This window comes from Pteropus medius, unplaced genomic scaffold, assembly GCF_902729225.1.
Source record: "Pteropus medius unplaced genomic scaffold, Ma_sr-lr_union100, whole genome shotgun sequence".
Classification (NCBI taxonomy): Eukaryota; Metazoa; Chordata; class Mammalia; order Chiroptera; family Pteropodidae; genus Pteropus; species Pteropus medius.
This window is the reverse complement of record NW_024351730.1, coordinates 34,859,092-34,885,304: the sequence shown is the minus strand read 5'-3', so window position 1 is coordinate 34,885,304 and position 26,213 is coordinate 34,859,092. Positions and strand designations below refer to the sequence as shown.

Here is a 26,213-nt window from a genome sequence, read left to right as displayed (position 1 = left end):
AGAAATTCTTTTTTCATCTTGGCAATGATTTTTTTTCATAGGATTTGTAGTTAAGCCTTCTCTACACCCCTGCAAGGTTTGTATCACTATAATAGAAATGAATGTGAATAATTAATACAGCAGCTGAAGTTCAACAAATAATTCCCTGTTGCATTTCTTCTTCATATGCCCTCTTTTTCTGTCTTTCCCCCAAACATTGATGTGTTAACTCATGTTAGAGATATATTTCATTTCAGAAGTATGAATCCAGCTCACAAAACTAACTTTTATCTATTTTTTTCTCTGTTTTTCGATGCCTATGCAAGTTTACTCTGATAACATGGTATCTTTTGTCCTATCCATTTACATAAACTTACTTACTTTCCTAATTCTGTTCATTTTGTTGCCTCTCTTTTCTTTATTAAAACTTTAATCCAACCATAAGCATTTAGTGAGAGTTTGCTAATGTCTCCTCTTCTTTTTTGTGCATTCCCCTTTACCCTTCACAATCTTCCTTCTAGCATAATAGTGTCAGCCAATTGTTGAGTATTTGCTTTGTGCTGATCATTGCATTGAATGTTTTACTTGCATTGCCATATTTAATCTATATAAGAATCCCGATAATAAGTAGAAACAATTTATATGTCTATTTACAGATTAAAAAAATGAAGCACAGCAAAGTTAAAATCAAATAACTTGTGACGGGAATTTGAACCTAGTCAATCCATGCTCTTTAGATCCCCTACCCTTAATAGACTGCCTATTGTGTAAGATAACCTGTGACCCTTGGGTTTGACCAACTGAAAACTGACTACAGGCCTTGTTGACAGCCTGTTAAAACCTGATTATTTTGGCATCTAAATCTGTGATTAATTCTGGTTAGAAAAATTGATTTATGGTAAATAATTAATGGAATCAGAACTTTAAGTAACATGCAAATAGTTAAACCGTAGTTTACAAGTGATTCTTGTAGCCTTCTATGTGGAGCTGATCCAGTTCCCCAGATTTAGTTTAATTGTTAAACTGAACAGACAAATGGTTATAGGGAACCCCAGTTATATGAGGGAGATTGTTTTTATAAACATTTAATATTACTCTTACTATTTCACATTGCTTCATGTTTAAATTACACAATTATATGAAGTAATTTGTTACTTTCTCAGGCAACATGATATATTTGTGCAAACCTAAAACATATGCCCTTATGAATACTTCACTCTTATTTCAAGTCAAGCATTAGTAAACAAACACTAAATGAATGTCTACTATATGTTGGCCATTTGGTTGGACCTTGCAGATACTGAAAATAACTAGAAAAAACAATGTTAAGTCTTTGTGAAATAGCTTTAATAAATATAACAAATAAGTGGGTATTACAGGTTTCAAATTCTGAGATTCTTCTCCCCGCAACCCAGTGGGAGCTGTGCCTGAATATAGATACTAAATACCAGTGTTTCTTTCTAATGAAAAGCAATAAATATAGAGTTTCCTTTCTTTTTAAAAATTTCAGTCATTTTCAAAATAGATTTGATTATTTAGAGAGCTCTGTAAAGTATTCTTTATGCAAAATGTCTATAATTTTAATCATGTTCTTTTAATTATAATAGCTTGTAAATTCCCAATAAAATAACAAGAAAGAAGGCTGTAACAGATGTTGTCAACACATGTGATTTCATCTGAGACAATCAAGCATTCATCATACTTAATCTTCATCAACTGAAATGTACTGATTTTCAGTGTGAGCCCTGCACGTTCAAAAGGCTTCTGATACTTAGGAAGAAAATTTTTTGACTGGAACAGTTTTTGTATAGTGGCTAATTTACCCCAAGGATTTCTTTATTCCATACTATAAATAATTTTATTTAGTTGTGCATTATTCTCATATTTCTTAATTATAAATATGGCTATTGTTTTTATAGATACGGCCTTTTTAAAATTAATTTTTTGTCATTCAGTGTTTCTTTGTACATGACAAGTATTTCACCTAAATAAGTAAAATGTCATCTATACTAAAACTGTATATAATTTGTAAATAATAATGTTAAATTATTTCTTTGAAATGTACTACTCAGATGGCAGTTTAATTTAGTTTATTCAGATAATTATAGAATCCTACTGAGTAGCACATTGACAATAATATTTTTATCAAAAAAATACAATTTAGGCCTGATTCAGTACTCTATACAATGGAAATAAATTCCATTGAAAACATAGTACTTCGTAGGGAGTGTTTCTAATTATTTGATCTGAGAAAATACGTGGCAAAAAATAAAAGAGGAAAAAGGTGTCACAGGATTTTATAATCAGCACATTCTATAAATGATAGTTTATGAAAATGTGTGTAAGAAATGGAGGGCGGGAAGGAGAAGGGAGAATAAGAGAGAGCAAAAGAAAGAGATGAAGTGAAAGTGAACGAAGAATGCAGAGATTAGTAGAGAAAATACTGGCAGTTAGAAAACAAAAAGAAGACGGAAAAAGGCGGAGAAGGAGGAGGAGGAGGAGAAGGGAAAGAGAAGGGAAAAGAGAAGGGAGACACAGAAGAAGCAAGATCATAAAAATGAAAAGACCAAAGCTTTTGCTTCCACTTGCAAGGCCAGACGTTCTCCTGCTGACATTCAGAGGCTCACTGTAGAGAATCAAGCTGTTGGGTAATGAGAAGGTGACATCCTGCCTTGAGGTTTGCTTTCATATAAAAGGAATGGAAGTCGGGGAGAAATGAATAAAAGTCCATGCCAATGGGACCTGGGGAGAGGCAATTAGGTCTTGGCTAGTTCTCAGGTAATGCAAACCGCCATTTGTCTGCACCTGGGACAGTTTGAGAGGCTCCTGAGGAAATATAGGGGGATGCAGAGAAACACAAGGAGGGTGAATCTAGGGGTCAAATAAGATGTAAAGTGAGCAAAAAAAAAAAAAAAAAAAAAAAAAGAATAGAATTGCCCTTATTTCTTTGGGTTGGAAAACAAAATAGTATACCTTCCAGAATATCTTTCCATTTATTCTAAAAAATTGTCATTTTAATTTTTGATGATGTTACATTTCAGGAAAGGAAAATCAGAAGAATGTACCTTTTATATGTGCTGAGATTTTGTAAAGAACCTTGTTTCTCCAAGGTTTTGTAAAGAACCTTGTTTCTCCAAGGTATATATAAACACACACACACACACACACACACACACGCATATATATATGCGTGTGTGTGTGTGTGTGTGTTTATATATACACTCATATATATAAAATATTTGTTTATCTCTTCTTTTACGAAAGAGATATGAGCTAAAATCAATAAAATTTTACTTTAAGTGTGAAAGGAAGCAGTTTACCACTATAAAATATGCCTTTTAAGATATTATTTTAAGCTAGTTATTTTTAAGAAGCAAAAGATTCAGAAAAAAGCTTTGACCTTCCCCCATACTACCTAAAAGAATTTCAATAGAAGTCCTGCTCCAGAAAGAGAGCTATTATCATTAATAATCATAGTTTAATATAAACTAAGTGTGATAGATAGGGAGGAACTTAGCAAGGTCCCTTTGATCAGAGTCCTCTATGTGTCCCATTATTAAAAATGGCCCAGCAAACATTTGATTACCAAACATTTGCTTTTCTATCTCCACGCAGATTGCCTTTCTGCCCTTTAAAATCCCAAACCCCTACCCTTGCTTTCTCCTTGGCCTTCGCTGCTTCTGTCCTCAGGTCCCACATTTTTGGAGAAATCCAGTACATACATACATAATAAATTTGGTCATTTTCTCCTGTTAATTTGTCTCATGTTAATTTGATTTAGTCCAGCCAGAAGAATTTAAAAAGGTAGAAGAAAGATTATTTTTCCTCCCTTACAGATGGAAATTTATTTTCTCTTACTTTTTAAGAGCTGTTTAGGAGAGAAAAAAGTATACATTACAAATTATTTTCTAATCAATGTATCTATACAGACATACTTTATATTAAGATCAATCTGAATTCAAAGCAGATTTGTTTTAAAGTTACTACTCTAAGACATCTTTTAAAAATTTATAGCATTTTCTTAACTTTTGGAGCTCAGAAAACATTTTCTTAACTTTTAGAGCTCCATTTGCTAACTTCTTACATTTATTCAGCAACAATATCAGTGTAGAAACTTGGCAATTCCATTACTGGAACTTAAGCACTATTTATTAAGAATATTCCCATTTTACTCATTCATGCCTTTTGTTTTAATATGCAAAGCTGCCTCACAGGACTTTAAGAAGTATGCTGAATAAACACACTGATACCATTAAAAGAAAATTTGTGGGAATGGTAAATTTTTTTCTCATTAGACAAATTGCCTAGTTTCAAGAAATAAGAGAGAAATAAAATGAAACCACATAACCACAATTTTTGGAATTACAAAGTAATCCTTGTCCTTTTCCTTCCTAGTCTGTGAGGCTAGAGTTACATTTCTTAGAGATTAGCATTCCACAAAATCAGAAGAGCAATGTATGTTCTAAAATTTTTTCAAGACAAATGCACAGCTTTTCAAAATGCTAGCTTGAGTGAATAGAAACTGTAGCAATTTCCTTATCATAGGTTTGCTCTGCTAGTTTTCAGCCTAGAGGGAAACGAATGAAATGGTACCAGTAGCTTTTTCTCAGATTGTTTTCACTCTTCCACACTTTCTCATCCTGTATCTGGCCATACTCTATCTCTCAATTTGAATCTAGTTTTTTCTCCTTCTCCTTCTTACTGCCTTTCTCCTCTCATTGGCATCCTCCTTCTCCCACTCTTTTTCCTCTTCCTCTATTTTATTTCTGTTTTGCTCTTTCTTTTTGTTCTTCTTCCTCTTTTGTCTTGGTCATACAAGTTCTGCCAGATAGCTGTCAGAAGAAATAGGGAAAAAAATATTCAGGTATTTCCTTCCTGTAGTTTGTGTTGTTTTTGATTTTATAATTGTAGGAGAGGAATAATGTTATGGTTTTTAAACTGTAGTGTTGTAGTAAAATTAGTAACTTGCAGTGATGTGTACTTCCAAAAGAGAATGACAGATCAGATTCTGCATAATTATTTACTGTTGAAAAAGTTTTCTTCCTGAGGTAGTAACTATTTAGCCCTAGTACAAATAGGATACTCACAAAATCTCTTGCCAAGATAATTTTTCCAATGATGTGAAAAAGATGTATCTTGGTGGCAAAACTGCATCAGTGTATTAAGGACATAGCTAGGGCATATAGTAGCTGGTTGTTATGGCCCAGAATGATAACATTTTAAGAAATTTTGATGTCTTTATCATAGGTCTAAAGCCTCTATCAAAGATAACATTAGCCAAAAATAGATATTACATTTTAATTTTCTAGATTCAAAAAAGAGAAATTAGGAATAGTTTTGGGTTGGTGAATACACTTTCAAATATGTTTCCATTAGAGTGAGTAAAATAAATTTTACCTGGAAATTTTCTAAATTACTAAAATTTAATTAATGAATTCAAGACATTTAATTCTTTTCACATTCCATGCATGTTCTCTGCATTTACTGATTTCAGTGTTCTTCCACTAGCTACCACACCAATAACTTTATTGATAGGCATTTGGGACCCAGTCTCATGGAATTCTAAGGTGCCCTATGGGTATCTGAGTCTGCCCATTGTCCAGAATAGACCACAGAATCAGTTTTCAGATACCAATACTGCTCCAGCGATATCTGCTCTATATTTTTTAAATTTGAAAGTATAGATTCTTTTATGACTTTCAAGAATGCCTCTAGGATATATAGGTGCTGTTGATAATGATGTCATTTTCTCAAACATGTTTTACTTTATACCACATTGGAAGAGAGAAACCAAAATAATACAGAAATGCAGTCATGGTCTTTGTTTATTGTTTTCATTCATTGTATGCCACAGAGGTCATAGTTTGCTGTTAATATAGAGCTCCATGGTAGGCTAGAACCCACTGATGATCCGTTAGTGTGCTGACCATTTAAAGAAAATAGAATTAGAGTTTATGAAATAGAATCATGATTCAAAAAATGTAATGATGAGATTTTAGAAAGGGCAATGAAAATCACAATAAAAAGAATTGCAATCTCTGGAGGGTCTTTTAAATTTCATCTACAGAATAACTTCCATACTATTTAGCTGCCTCCTTAGCAGGATTAAAAAGATCTAAACATGTTTGTTAAATAGCAAATCTTCAATGGTAAAATAAGGAATAAGGTACAGTGAGAAATCAGAAAAAGGGTTCAGAATACGGGAGCCTCTCTGTAGGATATTCTTTATTAACAGCAAGATTATGATAAATTATGAAAATTAATGTGTGTGAATATATCTCTAAACAGGATTAAAAAAGCACATGTTCTTGACATATATTTGATGTATAAGTAGCAACTATCTTTGTCAAAGTTTAATATTTTTCTTATCATATGTTGTATTATCCATCTAGCCACCTCAGATTATTTTTGGAAATGGCTAGGAAGTACAAATAAATGAATTTTTTCTATATGTGTTTTCTGATAAATTAATGTCATCCTTAATCAAAAGATGTCATATATTTGAAGAAATAGACATGTAGTCCTCTTTATACATATTTTACACAATTAATGTTTTCGTGGTTATGATGGTGACAGCAAAGGTCAATGAGGATAGGAAAAGTTTCAAAATCTATCTGTAATTGTCTGTATTCTGGTAAAAAGAATCTAATTAGTCAATTCATTCATTAGTGCCTAAAGTAAGCAGAGTAATATTTATAAGAAGACACCCTTTGGTTGTGTCATGTTGTACTTTCGTTCTTTTCTTTTGGCAGGGGAGGATGTTTGTTTATTTATTTATTTATTTATTTATCTATTTATTTATTTATTTATTTATTCATTGTGACATTGATTAATGAAATCCGGTAAGTTTCAGCTGAACAGTTTAACAATAAGGCATATGCATATTTACATTGTGTGTTCAACTCTGATAGATTTCTTTCTGTCACCACATATTTGACCCCCTTCACTCCATCTACCTCTCCCCTCTACCTCCTTCCTCCCCTATGGTAACCACTAGTCTATTGTCCATGTCCATGAGTCTTTGTTTGTTTGTCCTGTTCATTTGTTGTTTTTTGGTTTACATCCCACATATAAATGATATCATGTGATTTTCAACTTTTTCTGTCTGGCTTATTTGGCTTAGCATGATTATCTCCAGGTCCATCCATGTTGTTGCAAATGTATTGTACTTTTACTCTTAACTTGAGTGGACTCAATATGATATTTATTTGAATCTAAAAAATAGTAAATTCAAATATATATTTAAATCCAAATTTTTGGCTTTAGATTTAAATATGCTGAAAATGTAGTAAAAAACCCCACTGATTCCAGGTTGTGTCCTGTAGCATTTTCACTGTAATCATCAGTGGGCTTAATATAAATATTTATCTGAATCTAACTATTAATAGAAAATCATATTATAACCAGGATTTGCTATAGACTAACAGTTATAAAGCTGTGGAAATGACATTTAAAAATATTCTAAATATCGCTACTTGGTATCTGGAAAACATTTGACTAAAGCCTGGGCTTTGACAATTCATGAAACAATCCATAAATAAATGCAATAAAAACTCCAAAATTTGAACTTTTTCCAGAGTTTGAGGTTGTTTAATTAGGATATCAGCCCAGAGAAATGAATACTACTTTGCGATTGTTTTCTCTAGACACAAATACAGTATAGCTCACTGAAGATTCTCACTGAGCTGTGATAAAAGCTCACAAGGTAAGGTGCTTCATAATATTCCCGGGCTCATTGATGAAACCCTGGATTCTACACCACTGAGGCCGCACCTATCTCTGCCTTCAACAGGGGAGATCAACCCAACTGAAAGTACTCTCTAAGGACAGGACTATCGTTTCTGCTTTAATGTGTCTCAAACACGCCTTGCAAGGATAGAGTATAGGCAAACAGTTTTGAATAATAAGGTAAATTGTGTTACATTAAAAATTGCCTTTGATAAAGACAAAGACTATTACTCAACTAATTTCTAGTGTGAAAAAATTGACACTAGTAAATATAACAATTAATAAAAATGTACCAAGTTGTGTACCCATTTTGTCAGACAAATAAAAAGTGCATGGGGAAAAAACTTGTGTTTTTATATCTTATTATAGATATTTATGTATATTAGATAAAAATATATATTTATGTTAGCTATATGTTGAATAAATTAAAACCTTAAGTTACATATGTATACAATTAACTGAATGTATATATGATATAAATATCTAATTTATAAATGATATGTTTATATATAATGTAACTGAACTTATACAAATTAGAAATTCATTTGATTCAGTAAATTTATATTTTGAAATAGATGAACAACAAAAAAAATCTCCTCTAAGAGAATTAAATAGGCTAGTCAACCTCAAATCAATATGGCTTATTTTAATAATTTCTTAATGCCCAAGTGATATTAGCTCATTCTTCCAAAATGAGAGCTTTGACTGGTGAAAGAAAGTAAGGAAGAGCAATTTAAGCATACTTTGCTTTGAATCTGAACTTCTTCAATTTCCGGAGTGACCCAAAAGGAGGTAATGAAAGTTTAGTCGGATGTGTAGAAAAAAGAGGGGGTGGTTATTAAAGATACATTTCCACTCTAACTAAGCAACTAATGATTTCGGTGGTAGTAAATACCCTCAGGACTCTGGATAATGTATTTCAAATGCAGCATCTGTCTGTACTGATTTACTTAATATTTATTTTTATATTATTTTTCTATGTGATTTATCCTGCCTGTCACACAGTAGGAATTTACTAAATAATTGATGAATGAATGGATATGAGACTGTCATTAGTAATTACAGCCTTAGTGTACTTCAGGAGCTTGCTGGGCAGGAAGGTCTGGTGAAAGAGAAGTGCTCTGGAATTCAATCTATAAAATATATGAAAATGTGCTGTTTCCATAGGAGAAATCGAGAAAATCCTAGTGCTGTATTTTATACACATGGGAAAGTTTGATCATGACAATTAGAAATACATTACTAAATTAATTGTCTTATGTTGTATGGATTTAAAAAAAATAGCCAAACAATATCATAGCAATTTAAAAGTTGTTACAATGCTTTTTGGCTATTAGTGACAAATTGTCATTTGTGTATTTCTACAAATACTTATAAAAGTAAACAATAGTAGTAATACTAAAATTCCAAACACCAATGCTAAATGTTCTTACTAATTACAAAATTGCTTAACTAACTTGTGTATGGCAATGACAAGTATTGTCAAATGACTTATTTCTTTCTGTTCTGTTAATATTAAAAAAAAACCAGTATATTAAAATCACTAGACTCTATGTTGAAAAGTATATTTGTAAGACAGAAATTTTATTTAGCCTATAAGTCCTTAAAGAAATAAAATGAAAAACAGTTTAAATTGAATACAATTTTCGGCAGGGACTAAAGAAACTATCAAAAATTTCTAAATATTTTTAAAAACAGCACATTTACACAGAATAGAAATTGTCAGTCATCTAGCCTCCATCTCTCGCATCCAGCTCACATCTTCCCTGGCTGCCTGTGTCTACTGAGTGAGGCTGGGATATGAATGCCCAGCTGTTTTGGCTCAACATGAGATACTCTGATAGGCAATACCAAAGATAACAATACTGTATCATATATTTGAGAGTTGCCAAGAGAATAGATTTTAAAAGTTTCATCACAAGAAAAAATATAACTATGTGAGGTAATACCTATTAACTTATTGTGGTAATCATTTCACAATATGTACATATATCAAATCATCATGTCATACACCTAAAACTAATATAATGTTATATGCCAATTATATCTCAACTTTTAAAAATATGTTCACTTCACGCTTCTCCGCTAAGTTGGCTAAGGTTCTTCAGGTTACAGTTTGAAATCTCTTACATAATTATTATGAGTTTCATGTGTTGTAGAGTGTTTTCATTTCTTTTTATTACTTCACCGTCCTCTACTATATGAATGTACCAGAGTTTGCTTAAGCATTCATCTGTTACTGGACATGTGACTGGTACCAATTTTTGGCTAATGCAAATAAAGCTCCTGTGAACATTTGTGTATAAGTCTTTGGACATATGCTTTCAAGTTGCAGCAAATTAAAAAAAAAAATTGAAATTCTGCTACAAGGAAATTTCACCTTCAAAATTGGCAGTATTAAAAAAATGAGTTTTGATGAGGATATGTGGTGGGTAAAGAGCACTCTTTTATATAAACAAAATAGGACTATGGGTTAGTACAAATCTTTTCAAGGGCAGTTTGATAGTACTTATCAAAATAAAAATATATGCTTATCCTTTGTTCCAGAAATTCTCTGTAATTTGCTACAATATCAGGAAAATGACTTATTCTGTATGTATCTGTTTCTTATCAGTGGAAAGAGGATCATAATATATAGTATGTATCTCATAGGTTTAATATGTAATTCATAGTAAGCATTCAATAAATTAATTCATGAAAAATGCTTGTATACCCCCAATTTTTTACTGTTACTTTTACTGTTACCTGTAGGAATCTATTCTTCAAAAATACTTTGTTGAATATGCATGGAATGTATTTTTAAGGGTGTAGTAAACAGTCTTGGAGACACTAGAGACAATCTCAGCGACTTTTGATAAGGGATTTGTAAATAAATTGTAGTACCCCTATAGGAGACAGTATAGTTTAGAAAGGATGTATGATTCTAAATTCTGCTTCACTTCTTACTAGTTGTGGAGATTGGTCCATCCTTAATCTTTCTTTCTCCGTTTCTTCAACTATAAAAATGGTGACAATAATACCCACTTTATATGAGTCTGTGAGGAGTCAATGAGATATGACATGTAAGTTTCTTAGAAGAGAATCTAGGCATAGAGAGCATCTCATAAACTCTAGTGTTTCTATGGAGTATTACATATTCTGTATAAAAATCTGGACAAGTCTGCAGGTGCTGCTGCAGAAGGACATCCTATGAGGAAGATTTTATTTTTTTTTTCCTGTAGATATGCTATAATGGAGGCAGGTAAAAGGTCCACTTATATATCCTTCAACATAGTGTAAATGTTTAAATATTTGTCAATTTTTACTTTAACCTCATTACAGGAAGAGGACAATAGTTAAGTATATATCAAGTGCCAAACTCAACTTTATATTTTTGATTACAAATAAAAATTTTAGTATATAAAATTGATCAAATCAACAGTAAGGAGTAAAAATCAAATTTTAAAAAACACACTTCTTGGTCTTTGACTAATTTATTTGAATTTGTGAATTTAGGAAATATATGTTATACATTTATATATATAAGGAATAATACAAGTTAATGTTTTATTAAAAAGACTACTGTGACTGACAATATTGAGTGATTTCCAGTTTAGAATATTACTTTACATTTAAATGACATAATATGAGAAAACAAAAATAGTTACACATTCATTTTGTTTTCTGTGCCACTAAATCTCTTAGGGACCAAGAACATCATATATAGGTTATCCAAAAGATATACAAATTTGATTATATCAAATACAGACTTACTCACATTAAAAAAGAAGTTGTTTTTCATTACATGTAGGAAAACTAAAAAACAGAACAGATGTGCATGCAAAGATAAATAAAAACACTGGCTGCTTCTGAGTAAAGGTGATAGTCTGTCTTTCATACCAATTTATGTACGGTATAACAAGTAACCACTAAACGTAGTAGCAGGAGGAAATTTGGCTGGAATTGTTCCTTTTACAAGTCGCAGCCACACTTCTTGCCCGTAATTTAATTCTAATAAGGCATCCCCAGTCAAAACTCTATCACAGTGTATTTCACTGTTAATATTTTCAGATTCAAATGCAAGCTTGTCTCTTCCATCAACCACTAAAAATCCAGAGATGTGAGCACTAAATGACTCAATGGTATACTTAAAAACATACACCCCAAGATATGGAATTCTGAATTTTCCAGTTCTTGGAGTATATGAAGCTCCATAATTGACATCCAAATTATTAAATAGGATAGGACCAGGTGTAGTCATTCCATATGTATGAGATACAAAAAATGCCACCATTGGTGCATATCTGTAAGATCCTTTGGAAAAATCTGTTAGAGGAAAAAAGTGAAAAGTTAATTTTCATGTTTTTGTCTTGTTTTGCCTGTTCTCATATCTCTATCATTTTATCTGTTACAAAAATGGTTAGCAGAAAGAAAAAAGTCATTCATCAGATTTAACAAGGACAGGCATGTCTGGATGCCTGCCTCTTCTCTTGGCTAAGTTGCCCAAAATCAATTAGCCTCTCTGAGCCTCAGTTTCTCCATTTAAATCAGGATAGAATGATAACGACAGTTGATACCTCCTTCATAAAAGTGCCTCTAAGATTAATTTGCATGTTGCTTTGATCTCTCCAGAGATAAAGAAATTCAAAGCATTCGATGATTATTATGGTATGCCAGAATGTTTTAAAAACCCTTGAAGGAACTGAAGTTGACATGATGTAGAAAAAATTTTTCCAGCACCTTGTCAAACAGTTTCTAGAGGCTAAACGGAAACCAAATGAAGTCATATGAACTATAGAGAAGACAAAAGGAATTTTCTATGTAATTAATGCCAATTGTACTTGGCTGAGATGTAAAAATAGACTAAAAAATTTACTCTTCATTATGCAGCATATTAGGAAAGCCTGATTTAAAATGTTTTTGCTGTAATTAAAGAGAATATATTTTAAATGTTGCATATATTTTCTTGTATAAAGAATCAGGTACACTTTTGAAGTAAATTTATAGCAACCAATAATTATGAAGTGGACAAAAAGAGGCATCTTATTCTACAGTCCTCACCCAGTCAAAAGGCACTATTAGTTTAATCTTTATGGCAAATATGCTGCTAAGCTCTTATTAAAGCTTCTTTTAAATGACCATGTCTGATATGAATCGAAAGTGTATTCTTTAACAACTTGTTTGAGGAGAAAGTGTTTACACCAGTCAGGTATATACATCTGTATTTTCCTTTAAGAAGCACAAGGAAAAAGAAAAAAACACCCCTGTCTCTATTATACCAATTTTGAAAATTTCAACAAATGTATATTAATACAAATTTACCTGACAAAGACATTTCCACTTGTAAACCATGTGCATTATTCAATAACTTTTAGCAGTTAAAGGAATTAATTCTCATAAGAGTTCAGATTAAGAAGGCTTAAATATTCATTTGTAAATATTTTCAAAAAATGTTTTTTTTTTATGAATTAACAAATCCAAGGGTGTATGCACTTTCTTACCTGGAGCTAAAGCATTTTCTTCCATCAGCTTGATAGTACAGTTGTGACCAGTAAAAGGATGTCGGCATGCACAGATAAAGCTAGCTCTTTCATTTATACATGTGCCCCCGTTCTGGCATGGGGATTTACTGCAGGCTTCCTCTGTTATTGAAAATGAATCAAAATAAAAGAGGGTAAAAGTGACATATTTTCTGTTGATCTCAAATCATAGTTTACAGTAGAATGGGAAAAAATACTAAGAAATAAGAAAAACGGGTTCTCAGGCCCAAGTTGGCCACTAATGCAGTTACAGGACTTCATGCAAAACCCTTAACTCTCTGAGCTCTCTTTTCTGTTTCTTGGAAGTAGAGATAATTCTGTGATCCATTGCCTTTATTTGTGTGGAAATGTTAAGATTTTGGTCAACTGCAGAACAGTACAGATGATCTGATCACAAAATCATGAGTATTTGGAACTGGTACATGAATAAGATAATATTTCAAATCATTGGAGATGCAAAACATCTATTTAATACATCATGCTCAGATAATTGGATATCCATTAAAACAGATTCCATATATACAAAAATACTAAATGTTGAAAAAACACATATGATTATATTACAGTCAAATAAAAAAATAATTTTGTAGAGCTTTAAAATTTTTGAAAATTCTTTCAAAGTAAAACAACACACACACACACACACACACACACACACACACACACACACACACAAAACAACAGAAGCCATAAGAGAAAATTCCTGACATTTGAACACCTAAGAATTAAAACTCATTTACAATGAAAGCCCTGTTATCAAAGTTTAATGATAAATGACAGATTAGGAGGAAAAAGTATCAGACAACTCAATCTAATGACTAATATCTATAACATATGAAAAGTTCTGACCAATCCAAAAGAAAAAAATTAACTCCCTGAAAAAAGTAAAAGTGGCAAATGATATGAGCTGGCAAATTGCTAAACAAAAAACACAAAAATTCACAAAAAATTTTAAAACCTATTCGACCTTACTACTAATGAAGGAATGATAAATTACCACCACCATCATTTTTATATCAGGTAGCAACATTTATAAAGATAGAAAATATTCAGTATTGGTGGTATGAGAAAAAAACGAGTGTTCGCACACAATGTTGGCTAGAGCTTAAATTGTTAGAACCTTTAAATAGACCCATTTGACTACAGTTGTCAGAATTCAAAAGTTCACTTGCTTTGAGACAGAAATTTCTCCTGGTAGAATATGTACTCCAGACACACTTGCTTATGTTTGCAAAGATAACTGTTCTAGAATGTTCTTTGTAACATCATTTGCATTAGTGAAAAATTTTAAGAAACCTAAATGACCATTGATACGAAACTTAAATGAATTACAGATCTTTTTACTAAGGAATATTAGACAGCGGTTAAAGAATGAAATGGATCCCCAACATATTTGATTTACTGAAGACAGCAAGTTCCAGTTTGCACATTAGATATACAGAAAATTTTCATTTACTTATAAAGCCTCAAATTATGAGTATGATTATAAATATAATACATAATTATGCAAACAGAGAAAAGTTTGGAAGAACACTTACATTACTGGCCACAGTTACCACTATGGCACCACCTTGTGGCAATAATGTAAACAGTTTACAATTCACTCGTTTCACTGTTTTTTTAAATTTATGGTTATTTGCTTTAACACTTTTCTCAAGAAGTGAGATCTATAAATATTTCATATACATTCTACTTTACATTTAACTAATTCAGATTCACATAAAATTTGACCAAACTGTGTGCCTCTATTTTTAGAATTTTTTGCCAAGAAAATATATATTACTTATGCAATGAGAAATTGACTTAAATTATTGATACATTCACTCTATTTTCCCATAAAACATTTTTCCAATTAATATCTTTTAACAAATGTTTCAAATCGGCCTATATTTTTTTAACATCATTCATTACTCAACCACGCAAATAGGTTATTAAACCCTTCCATTTGCTATTAGCTGATTCTAAAACCTAGTTCATTACTTGCTGGCTTTATAAATTTTAATGATTCTCTATTACCTATAAAAATGTGGTCTTTATTTCAAAGCACTAGTTTCATCTGTTTTCACATTCTCTGAATCTAGCATGGTATTCAACTCATAAGACAGTGTTCAATTAATGTGTTTCACTAGGAATGAATGAACTCTGCAGTGCAGTTAGGAGAACACCGAATTATCTATGCTTAGAAACATATCTATGCTTAGAAAAATTATCAGCTTAGAAATTCTTATTTTCATCATTGGGCAAATGACACTTTCACCTGTAGACTCTGCCCTGCCCATGAATCAGAGATCAAACCTGTTCTAGGCAGGAAAATTTGAGAAACGGTGAGTAATGTATTTCTCTGCATTGCTATTAGCTCTACTGTGATTCTAGAGGACCAGGCCTGTATGTCTCCTTAACATCCAGGATGCAAGTCCTCTTTTCTCCTCCTTCTATTCCATTACTTCTAGAAATGGGGTCTTGTTTCTTTATCCTTCTTTGAGTCATCTTGGAAGGTGCCATTTTGCCTTTTATTTCAATTCCTTTGTAAGGTCACTGGAGGAAGGGTCCACTTGAGTTTGATTGGCAGCCAGCACTTTCTCTTATTGCTGTAGTAGCTCAAACTTGCTAAGACTATGTATGGTTTTCCTACTAGGACATCTATTATGGTACCTACAGATTATTTGTCCAGGATACCTTACCTGCTGGTCTCCACTTGCTTCTGCTGCTTTTGTTTTAAGTGCCTTTCGTGGCCTTCCTTGATATTTTAGACATCTCTAGTCTTCAAGTCTCTGCCAAAATAATCTACATTACAGTACATAAAATGATGCCCATGGCTCCCAGAACTGGACATATTGTGAACTGAGTCCAATCAGAGCAGGCTATGATAACAATTGTCATAAAGAAATGACCTTACACTTCTGTTAACGTGACATAAGCATTAAGTGTTCATTGTCTATCTATTTTTGCATCTGTATCACATTGTGCCCTAACAGGTATTCTATGCTCTGATGTCACTAAAGATCTCTAAAATTCCATATTTATTTAACTCATTTTAACATGAATTCACAATTATTACTGATAAGTAAATGTATCTTACACTTGATTTATCATCTCTGTTCCTTGTTTTAATTCTGTATCCAATGTTTTAACCACCCTTCCCAGCTTTATTATTTCTAAATTTATGTGTTCATCCAAGTCATTGATAAAAATACTTAATGAATCAGCATCAGGTATGCAGTCTTACAAAAGACGACTTAAGAGTGGTTGGCACTGATTTATCAATGGAAACTATTTGTACTTCATTACACAATTGGCTACAGCTCTACTTTTGTGCATTCCTGACTTGCATTTTTCTCCTTTATTTCTAAAATTTAAAAAAATAGTTAGGTACCTTTAAAAGTTCTTGCACATATCTGTGCTCAATAAGCAATTTATTCTTGAATTAGCAACAAAAATCAGACTCGAATGAAGCATTATTTTCTTTTTGACATCTTTTCCATCCCTGTCAAAAGACTAAATTACATTAACTTTATTAATTAATATTATCTGAGCTTCAGAAGTTTTCTTGTTGAATTTATCACACTCAATTGTAATTGCTCATATGTCCTTCTTACTGCCAACTAGAGTGTGAGCTTTTGTGACGTCGGGACTCAGCTCCTTTATTTACTAAACTTCGTGTCACCACTGAATAGCACAATGCCTGACATATAGAAGTGATAATATGTTTTTAACGATGAATAAGTGTTTATGGCCATGCTACCCTGAACAAACCTGATCCCATCTGATCTCAGAAGCTAAGCAGGGTTGGGCCTGGTTAGTACTTGGATGGGAGACCACCTAGGAAGACCAGGTGCTGTAGGCGTAAAAAAATAGAAAAATAAAAGATTGTAAGCTGAGAAAGTCCTTGCAATCTGTGAGATCAACCAAGGGTTGCCTTGACTAAAAAAAATTAAAAAAATAAAAATAAAGATGTATAAGCAAAGTAATGTGAGATTGCTGACCACACCATTCTCATCCAATACTTTATCCCTTCTTCACAGTTTCTCAAAGATCACATAGAATTTTTTTTAATCACCAATGTTAGTTGTGCAATTCCAATAGTTATTTGTGGAATATTGGTTTAGAGTCAGTCTTCATAGCTATTTCCACTGCCTAGTTTAAATTAAAAGCAACACTCAAAGTATATATCTGTAAATTTCATGATATTTCTTCAAATATCAAAGCAATAAAAGCGCTGATGATTCATGTTATAATTTTTAAAATATTCTAAATCTACACAGATTTCACATATTATTCATTTTATAAAATAAGCAAAATGATTTGATTATCTGGAAGAAAATTACTGAAACAGAGTCCTTCCAATGTATCTATATTCCAACATATCTATTATTCTGTAAAACTCCAAACTAGAAGCATAACAATGATAAAATAAGAATTTTTCAGTTAGCAGGAGTGCATGAACTTTAAGATGAGAAATGAGCTGGTATTTTTCATGTTTCCTGTGAATTCAGAGCTTAAAGGTCACATGTCATTAGCATGATTTTCTACAGAAATGGACTTATTTCAAGTGTATTTTCCACAACTTCACCTCTACCTTAGACTTCAAAACCTCTTAAATTTTAGTCCATTTATTTTCTTTGATGGTGATCAATGCAATTAGTTGAACACTTCTGCCAATTCAACATTCTAGTATCTTGTGCAAGTAGTATAACCAATCTTTCAATATTCATTTCTCTGCTCTGAACATGATTAAAATGACTTTGTCATTGGCTAGAAATGTTTCATAAATCTTCATTTATTCTGGCTTTTGCTTTCTGGACCCTGATAGATGCTCAAGTTATACTTTTCTATTAATCCTACTTCCATATTTCATAAATGTTCAGGTTAAATTTGAGCTTATCGGAGAGCTCCCTACATTTTCAAATCACCCTGTCTTTGCTAATATGTGCCATTCTTTAATATAATTATTTGCTTAATGTATGAGCTCCATGACAGAGACTGTGTTGACTTTACCACTCTGACTCAGTCTCTCTCAATGCTCATTTAGAATTTACTCAACAAGTGTTTGATGAATAAAATGAAAGGGCACGTTGCATTGATGTCTTCTACTTCATTCTTATCTTTCTTTATATTAGACATGTTATAGCTATATATATTTCCATAATATTTTATTATTTTATTATTTAATTAATAATTATTTAAGTAATATTTAATTTTTACTTTTATTGCTTAGTTCTGCTTTAGCATCAAAATCTTATTTTTTTATTTTTTCATTTAAACAATAACTTTGCAGAAGGCAGATAACTGATCCTTGTTTGGGGCAGAAGGGAGTTTCTAACAGGTTAGCATGGAGCCTTTTGTTGCCTCTGGGCCAGTTTTGTCATACATAGAGTAAGGCCTTATACAAATCCTCCATATAATTCTACTCTAGGTAATATGCCCACACAATGCTGGCACTTTTCTTTATCTTTCATCCTAATTTTGTGTTCTCTAAAATGTTTTGACCATCATACTTATGGATATATTAACTTCCAGTGCTATTCTGCCTCCCCTTTTATCAATATTGTGTCTATCAAATCAGGGGCTTATTCTTCTAGGGCTCTGGAATCACTTCATATGCACCTTACAACAACTCCTAGAAATGCCAATATTTGTTTATGTTAAAATTTTAAATTCCTTGTTTTAATTACTCATATTCGTTGGTACATGGATGGATGGAAATATTATTTCCAACCATCTTTATGACTTCCTTCAAATTATCCATTGTAATTTTTTTTATTTTACTAAATCTGTTGTTCTTGATATTGCTTTCTAGGATCTTTTTTCTCAACCCTCCAAATATCATTTTAAAGCTCACTTAAGCAATCAGTGATCTTTACCAAATGTATTAGCCCTGTCTCAAAAGATTTACCTTTAGCCATGACTTAGGAGATTCAATGTTTTTTATTTGATATTATCAACTGTTTTCACCTTGTTCTTCAGAGTCATAACATAAATCAAATGAAGAATTAAAAACACTGGAAAATATATTAAAATACGGTCAACATCATTAGTCATTAGGAAAATGCAAAATAAAATCACGATACTGTACACCTATTAAAATGGTAAAATAAACAATATTGATAATGCCAAGTGCTGGTAAGATGTTGGTGGTGGAGCTATTTGAATTCTCATATATTACTAGTGCAAGTGCCAAGTGGTTGGCCATTCTTTATAAAGTTAAACTATACTTATTTTACAATTAAGCTACACTACTCCTATGTATTTATTCAAGAGAAATGAAAACTGAGACTCACACAAAAACTGTATGTGAATGTTTTTAGCAGCTTTATTCATAATCACACCAAACTGGAAGCCACCAAAATATCCTTCAACTGGTAAATGGGTAAACAAACACTAGTATATCCATATAGTGGACTACCCTACTCAATAACAAAAGGGAATACAGGTAACAACATAGATGAATATCTTATAAATGAAATCATACAGTGTGTATAGTTTTTCGAATCATGCTTCTTTAAAGAACTTAAAGATATTTATAAGATATTCTGGAAAAGATAAAATTGTAAGGGAAGAAAACAGATCACTGATTGCCATAGACTGGGAGTGGATGTAAGGTTTTCCTATAAAGGTACATAAAGAAATTTTGGAAGGTGTTGGAACTGTTCTTTGTCTTGATTGTAGTGGTGATTATATGACTATGCATATGTCAAAAACTCATAGACTATATATCAAATACAGCAAGTTTAACTCTGTAAATTATACCACAAACAAAGAAACTTGTTTCCTTTAACTCTCTCAATTTCCTACCTAGGAATTCAAAATCACTGAAGATATATTCCAGGCTCTTGTTGTTGTTGTTGTTGTTATTATTGTTATTGTTGTTGTAGTTATTCTTTTACTAAACACAATGTCCTATAAGTAATGCCTCTACTCCTTGGTTTTCATTTCATCCCCATTAACTTTCTTAATTGACATTCTCATTATGGCGTGACTAAACGATTGTAGTAGTTTAAAAATTACTATGCCTGCCTCTAAACAAACAACCTCTGTCCGTATAGCTATGAAATACATTTCTCTAACACTCTACAATGTAAACATCATTGTAAATCTTGTATTATTAAATTTTTAGATTTTTCAGGGAAACTTTTCAAGTAACTTTGAAGTGTGTATGTGTGTATGCACACACACATATAATACTCAGACTTTCATAAAGTTTTCTAGGGAGCATACACTGATAGTCTCTGAAGAGAAATTTGGCAATATTTATCAAGTTCTTTAAAAACATACATGGGCTTTGAACAAACATTTTACTTCTTGGAAGTTATCCTAAGAAAATAAAATTAGAGATGTGCACAGAGATGTCTCTATTGGTGCAGCATTACCTGTAACAGAGAACAATTTGAAAAGGCCCTGAATATAAAAAGTAAATGTAGGTTAAATAAATAAATCTCAGCACATTCTTTCATGCAATGGAGAGACAGTGTAATATCTCGAACATGAGAGGGGATAGATTACTTGGGTTTGAATCTCAGCTCCAAAACAGATTAGCTCTGAAACTTTGCGCAAGTCACTCAATCTTTCTTGACACAGTATCTTCATCTATAAAAAAGAAATACTAGTAGCAATTGTTTTGAAACTCTGATATATTAACTGTATAAAGCACCATAAGCTTGGTACATAGAATACATTAAAAAAACATTCTGGATAAGAATATTAATCACATAATAAGTATTTATGATGAATTATAATTATTATAATTATAAAATATGCATAATAAAATATCTAGCATTATTTTAAGACTTATGATATGCCAGCTTATTTTCTTATTTATATTTTAGAGACGTTCCATATTTTCATAATGTACATACATTACTCATGGAGCCAGAAAAAAAAAACAAAAACCACAAACTCCAATTGCCTTCTCACAGCTTAAGTATAATAGGCATTTAAATGGTCATATTGACAACATTCTACTCACATTTGTCAGTAGTCCCTGAGATGGGCCTTTGTTCTTTTCCAATCCAGTTTTTATTTCCCAACATTTTCACTTATGTTATTTGGTTTACACAGTCCTCTTTGTATTCCTATAGCTTTCTTCTTTTTTTTTTTCTTAAAGACTTTTAGTTCCATGACACAACCATTTTCCTGGTTCTGATCACTCTTTTTCTTTTTTCCTTCAATAACCTGTCTGTCTGTCTCTTTTTTTCTCTCTCTCTCTCCCTCTCTCTCTCTCTCTTGCTCTTTAAACAAGGGAAATCTTCAGTTCTGTTTTTTTTTGTCTAGCTATCTAATTTACTTGTGTCTTCTAGTATCATTTTCATGCAAATAATTTCCAACTTTTATCTACAAACCCTCTTTTAGTTCCAGACCTACATTTCTAATTGATTTCCACAGAGACAGGAGCTCTTTAAACTAATGTATTGCAGATGAAGCTTCCCTTCCTGTGTAGATCTGTATTTCCTCCTCAACATTCTTATTTCCACCAATGCAATGATTAACGTTCCAATCACTGATGCTTTATTTAAATGTTGATGTTATTCTTTACTCTAAGAGTATTTTTAATTAGCTGTTTTTTTCTACTAGTTATACATTCACATTTAACTAACATTCCCGGCTTCCATTTTATTCTTATCTCTACTATCTAGTTGACGTAATGATTTTCTAACTGGTCAGTGTGAAGAACTAGAATAAATCTTAATAATGCACATACAGATTATGTCATGCTCTGGCATAACAAAAATCTTTAATTGTTACTAAAAGAATGAATTTAAACATACTACATGCAACACATTATGTAAATGTTTGAATGAATAAACGCTCAGCCCAAGTTAGCCTCTTTCAAGAGATATGCCCAAACATTCAGTTCTTAATAAGACACTAAACTCTTATAATACTGAACTCCTAAACACTCTTCTGGTGCTTAATATATCCCGTGGCGTGTTTTTTTTTTTCTCCCCACAATCAGATAGCTTTATAATAACATAGTATTCATAAGCACGTGACAAAAAAATTTAAAAAGAATATAAAATGTAACAACCACAAAATATCACATCTCTCTTTAGGCACACCTTCCACTAACAACTTTATCTAAAACAAAATTACAAAGCTTCTGAGCCAAGCGTTGCTTTCTGTTCCTTTTTATTCCCAGTCTGTTGCAGATTTCACTAGTTTTCCAACAAATGAGATCTATCCTGTCATCTTATTTAATAATGCTGCAATCTGCCCCCCAGCATATCCCAGCACACCCCACAGTACTCTGATGTCCCTTACCTTTCTCTGCCTTTTCTTTTATGAATAGCATTTATCATCTTTTAACAAACTATGTAATTTATATTTTTATTCAGGAAGTCCATTTTTTTTAACATTATGATGTACTCAAAGCATGTAGAACAGTATCTGCTACCATTTGGTACTTAATTAATGTTTGTTAAATTGAATTGAGCAGTTATGAATTATTATAATTTGTAAGTAAGAGTAATAACTTCAAAGATAGCTTATTTTGATTCTAAGAGAAAAACTGCTTAAATGAGTTTAAGCATAATATTTTGAGCTAATCTAACACTGAGTAATAAAAATGATCTTGTACTTTTATTCTATCTTTAATCTAAGAAAGTGTTTTAAAAAGATCTTGAGGCAGATTTGTAGTTCGACATTTCCAAACAAAATTCTTAGCTTATAATGGATTACTACATAAAAATATACATGATTTTGTAAACCTCTTAGTTTACAATATAGGCACTGAATTTAGGTTATGTTTGACAGGTAGTGTTGATGTCTCTTCCTTATTTCTCAGATAATTCTTTGGGTTATTGAGCATTTTTCATAACTTCTAATTTACTCAAGCAGTGCTAGCTAGAAAATACAATTAGATGATAATGTCCACATAAAATGTGTTCATCTCACTACTTCTTTGTCTCCTCTCAATATTCGCTCTTGACTTTTCTCTCTCCAACTACTCATTAAAGGCTCTTGTTCCCCTGACTCTGCTCCTTTGTCTAGTCTCTCTGCAGCATGTGTATTCCCCTGGTTTATGACACCCACACCCAGAGTTTCAAAATATCATCTTTCTGCCAGTGTTTCTCATATCTTAATTTTAAAATTTAACACTCAAGATTATAAAACATAGAATATAAAGAATTCTTAAAGGAGCGTTGATTAACTATAAAAATGGTTTCCTTTTTTTGTAAAATGTCGATGTGTTTTTTGGTTCATATAACATTCTAGCAAATGACATGAAATAACTTTCACTGATATTTTTAGTTCTCCAAATGCTGTAATAATTTTACTGGTAATTTGTTTTTAGAGTTGAGTTTAGATCAATCAATAATAATATCAATAAAGTTCCAGGAGATATTTCCCTTTAAATAATGACATTCAATATAAACAGATTTGAATGATTCAAATTAAATTTTTATAATAAATATTACTTTTCAAAAACACTTTTAAGCTGTGTATAGTAAAATTGATGATTAAAAGCTTTAAAATATGTTTTATAAACTTCATGTGCAATTAATATACGGCACGGCTAATATTTTTATGCTGCATTTTTTTCTCAAGATGCAAGATCCACTTAGACAATTGTGCAGCAAGTTCACAATCCGTGATTTAATAATCCCTGCACTTTCATGTTTAATAATCAATATGGCACTAAATAGTGCTATCATGTGAAATTTGAAATTTATAATGTTGTTAATGACCAGTAGAAAGACATCTATTCACTGTATTTAATTACAGATGAGTTCATAATCAAATTTTGCTCCAAGTCACTGTTGTCAAAGAAATGGTCTATTGTTGAGAAATAGCTCCTGTGATTCTTATCAGAGAAAGAACCCACACATGTGCAGTGACTACGTAAATGCAACCTAGTCTTCCATCCTATTTCCTTTTTATTGGCAGACCATGCATTATAAATTTTGGTTCAGATGTCAGAATCAAATGTATGGGACTGTTTACCTTAGATGTGGCCACTTTATTGCAAGATAAGGTGCAGAAAAGGCTTGTCAATTTGTCAGCATTCTTTCTTCAACTGTCATTCTGCCATATAAAGGGGAATCCTATGGAGGATCTTTTCTTCTCCCAGGGAACATTGAACAAAAAGTTGTTCATTTAATATTCTCTTCAACACTGATATGCTTTATAGACACCAACTGGGGAGGCTATCCCCAGTGGACAGGCTTGATAATCAATTCTGACACAAAGAACATTTTTAAGAGCAGAAAAGAGTTAATATAGCAGGCTTGAGACTGATATCTTTAGAGAGGCCTACGTGCATGATTCTGCTCTTGACCTGTATCTGGAAACTTGGCTTCTATTTACTAACTGTTAAGTGTCATTCATTGTTCCCAGACTCTTTTTACAAATGATATGGTTTGTGCTGAACATCTGCTTTCCTTTTGAGAGTCTGGGGTTTTGTATGTGCTAAGCAGAGGGTGCCTACATGGCCAGCTCTGATATGGACTGAATGTCTGTATCTCCCCAAAATTCATATGTTGAAACTCTAACCCCCAATGTGATGGTGTTAGGAGCTGGGGCCTTTGAGAAGCCATTAGGTCATGATGGTGGAGCCCTCATGAATGAGATTAATGTCCTTATAAAAGAAACCCCAGGGAGCTCTGTCACTCTTCCTTTCTGCTATGTGAGAATACAGCAAGAAGCTGATAGTCTGCAACCCAGCAGAGGGCTCTCACCAGGACCTGATCATGCTGGTCTGATCTCGGATTTCCAGTTTCCAGAATTGTAAGAACTAAATCTCTGTTGTTTATCAGCTACCCAGTCTATGGTACTTTGTGATAGCAACCCGAACAAGCCCAGTAAAACCTTTGGGTGCTAAATATTTTGATGGACTTATCCAGGCAGAAATATTGCACACGTTACTGTATTTTTTTTGTGACTGGAAGAAATAGTACACACAATTCTGCCCCATCATGGCAGGGAAAGAGCATAAGAAAGCCTGTGAATAGATGTCTCCAGATTGCCTGTGTCTGTTTCCCTTGCTGATCCTATCATGTATCTTTGTACTATAATAAACCTTAGCTGTGTGTATGACTATATGCTGAGTCTCATGAGTGCGTCTAACAGATTGTCAAAATTGTGTGTGGTTTTGGAGACCTTATAAAACACATTATAATTATAAATTCAGATATCCTTTAAAATTCAATTAGCTTATATTCAATCATATTGTATAGAAGTAAATTTATTAACTGTCTTGAAGTATATTTGAAAATGTTATTTTTTTTATAATATGGAAAAACATATAAAGGGTAGAAAATGCCTTGGAAAAAAACTATTAAAGCTATTTGCAGATATTTTTCAGTGCCTGTCAATGCAGATGCATTTTTATATAGTTAAGTTTTTACATTTTGTATCTTATTCTTTTTGATTTATCTTTATATGATGAGCATAAGCTCATTTATAAACATATGTTAAGTTTAAAACAGTAACTTCTAAAAGTAAAGATAGGGAACAATGGAATACCATGAGTCTGTAAATTATATTGCCATGTGAAAATAATTATATATCAAATATTAACTGAAGACATTAAAGTAAATAAAATATAAACATTGAAAATAGTTAAAAATTATATCATATAGTCATAACAAACTTAATATACTGTATTAAGTTATTTCCTCAATCCTCAAAATAAACTTGTAAGGTGGATATGTTATTCTTATTTTATAAATGAGGAAAGTAAGGTCTAGAAAAATAACTTATTACAAATAAATACGTTACCAGGCAGGACTTGAACCTTGGATTCCTGATTCCAAATTCAGCACTCTTTAGTCATCCCAAATGCCTCTAATGTTTTAAGGTCATGTAAAACAGTTAAATAGCCACTAGGTTCTAGGTTCTTATTTTCTCCTTTTAAACTGCTTATATTCACAGTAATGATAATTTAAAAAGTTGTATTTGGTACACTACCAAATCTTTTACAGAATGTAATCTTTCTTAAGAGGAGTAGTCAAAGGGGTAATTACGAAGAAAAAAAAGTTTATTAAGGAATGC

General features: G+C 32.0%; 1 protein-coding gene and 1 non-coding gene across 2 annotated transcripts in view; one reads left to right on the top strand and one right to left on the bottom strand.

Moving 5' to 3' along the window:
• Positions 1–11,274: 11,274 nt before the first annotated feature.
• MMRN1 (multimerin 1) overlaps positions 11,275–26,213 on the bottom strand; it is a 61,773-nt gene continuing 46,834 nt past the window's right edge. Inside the window, exons 8-9 of the mRNA XM_039845717.1 lie at positions 13,188–13,328; positions 11,275–12,012 (exon numbers count right to left, since the gene is read on the bottom strand). Of these exons, the coding sequence (XP_039701651.1) occupies positions 11,591–12,012; positions 13,188–13,328 (563 nt within the window). The 3' untranslated portion in view covers positions 11,275–11,590. The remainder of the gene's footprint in view (positions 12,013–13,187; positions 13,329–26,213) is intronic.
• LOC120588669 (5S ribosomal RNA) lies at positions 16,952–17,070 on the top strand. The gene has a single exon (XR_005649270.1). It is a non-coding gene; the product is annotated as a 5S ribosomal RNA (ribosomal RNA).